The sequence below is a fragment of the Pundamilia nyererei genome, unplaced genomic scaffold, assembly GCF_000239375.1.
Source record: "Pundamilia nyererei isolate P.nyererei 1_Seehausen unplaced genomic scaffold, PunNye1.0 scaffold01095, whole genome shotgun sequence".
NCBI classification, from domain to species: Eukaryota; Metazoa; Chordata; class Actinopteri; order Cichliformes; family Cichlidae; genus Pundamilia; species Pundamilia nyererei.
Genome location: NW_005188496.1, coordinates 19,612 through 21,273, shown reverse-complemented (window position 1 = coordinate 21,273; position 1,662 = coordinate 19,612). Strand labels below are relative to the sequence as shown.

General features: G+C 44.2%; 1 protein-coding gene across 1 annotated transcript in view; it reads right to left on the bottom strand.

Moving 5' to 3' along the window:
* LOC102213186 (WD repeat-containing protein 55) overlaps window positions 1-612 on the bottom strand; it is a 2,184-nt gene extending 1,572 nt beyond the window's left edge. The window contains exon 1 of the mRNA XM_005755238.1: window positions 509-612. Within this exon, the coding sequence (XP_005755295.1) occupies window positions 509-606 (98 nt within the window). The 5' untranslated portion in view covers window positions 607-612. The remainder of the gene's footprint in view (window positions 1-508) is intronic.
* Window positions 613-1,662: the final 1,050 nt, after the last annotated feature.

Below are 1,662 nucleotides of genomic sequence, written 5' to 3'. Positions count from 1 at the left end.
ACATATTTTGGTGTTCACGCCGTCGGCCTATCACAGCTGAGAGGTAAAGACGAGACCTGCCACGGTGGTATAACTTCTAGAGCAGCAAACTATGGAGCCGTTTTCTTATTTTCTACATTCAGTTATGCACGTTGTTAAACTTACCTTATTGTCAAAGCTGGATAGAGACGAAAAGTTGCAACTTGGGGTTTAGTATATTTCCCAAGGTTAATTTTGCATGCAGACTGGAGCATCAAGGAATCGAACCACCAACCTTCTCCCTCCGGAGCTACACCTACACCACTGTGACACTTGGAGGCTGTGTAAATATGATTTGTTTGGAAATATTTCCAGTATTTATCAAGTTTTCAGAGCTTATGCTCTTCAGAAAAGAGACTCTCAGAAAATAAAGTATTAAGTGAATGTAAAGTTTGCATGGTTGTTGGATGTGAAAAGATCCAAGTGGTCCAGAGAGATTTTTGAATTGTTCAGTAGATTTTGTCTATAGTTGATCAGTAGTTGTTGTTACCTGGCTGTGAGCAGGATCCTCTTGGCTTGGTCCACAGTGATGTCACTGATGTAATCCTCGTGGTGTTTCAGGTCCATGATGGCAGTCCCCTTCCTCATATCCCACACCTTCGGAGAGGAAACAAACGACAGGGAGGTAAGCCTGAATTTAAAAACTGAACTCACTGAAAGGGGACATTGTGGCCACCAATGACCAGAAGAAACAGGGCGACAGCATCAATCAATACAGCAGAACACATCTCCAGTGCTCTAGAGTCCAGTGGCGGTGTGCTTAACATCACTGCAATGCTTTGTATTGAGCTGGTTAATGTAAGGCTTAGACGCAGCTGATTTGAACCCATTCCATGGAGCTCTCTGTGCACTGTTGTTGAGCTGATATGAAGGTCACATGAGGCTTGGAGGTCTGCTGTAACTGACTCTGCACAAAGTCAGCGACCTCTGCACACTATGTGCCTCAACATCCGCTGACCCCACTCTGGCATTTTACCACTTCATGGCTGAGTTGCTGTCATTCCCAATCACTTCCAGCTTGTTATAATACCATGAACAGCTGATTGTGGAATATTTCGTGTTGAGGAAATTTTATGACCGGACCTGTTGAACAAGTAGCATCTTATGACGGTACCACACTGGAATTCACTGAGCTCCTGAGCGACCCATTCTTTCACAAATGTTTGTGCAAGCAGTCTGCATGCCTCAGCGTGGCAGTGGAAGTGAATCAAACACCTGAATGTAATGTTTTGGATGAGTGAATGAATACTTTTTACAACAGAGAGTGAGAACCCTGGAGGGAACAAACATTACAACACTTTGTTTCCATCATGGATATATGAAACATCCGGACATCACTACATGGTAATTAGCACATGATGCACCAGTATAAGCATAAATGGCAACAACGGCTGCCACTTGCTTACAGGATGTAAATAATGACTGGACTAGTTGTTATGCACGGTTTTTCACTCTGAACTCTGAATGTGCTTCACACAACTTGCTCCACAGACTGCACGTCTATGTCAAAGGATCACGGAGCCCAATCGTCCAGCATGGTTGGACTGCAGCTTACAATTGTAGTCGTTCTTTTCTACTCCAGAGGTCCTCTGTGAGCTCAGGGGTCACTACAATCAGAACCGACAGAAGGTGAAGAACAGGTTC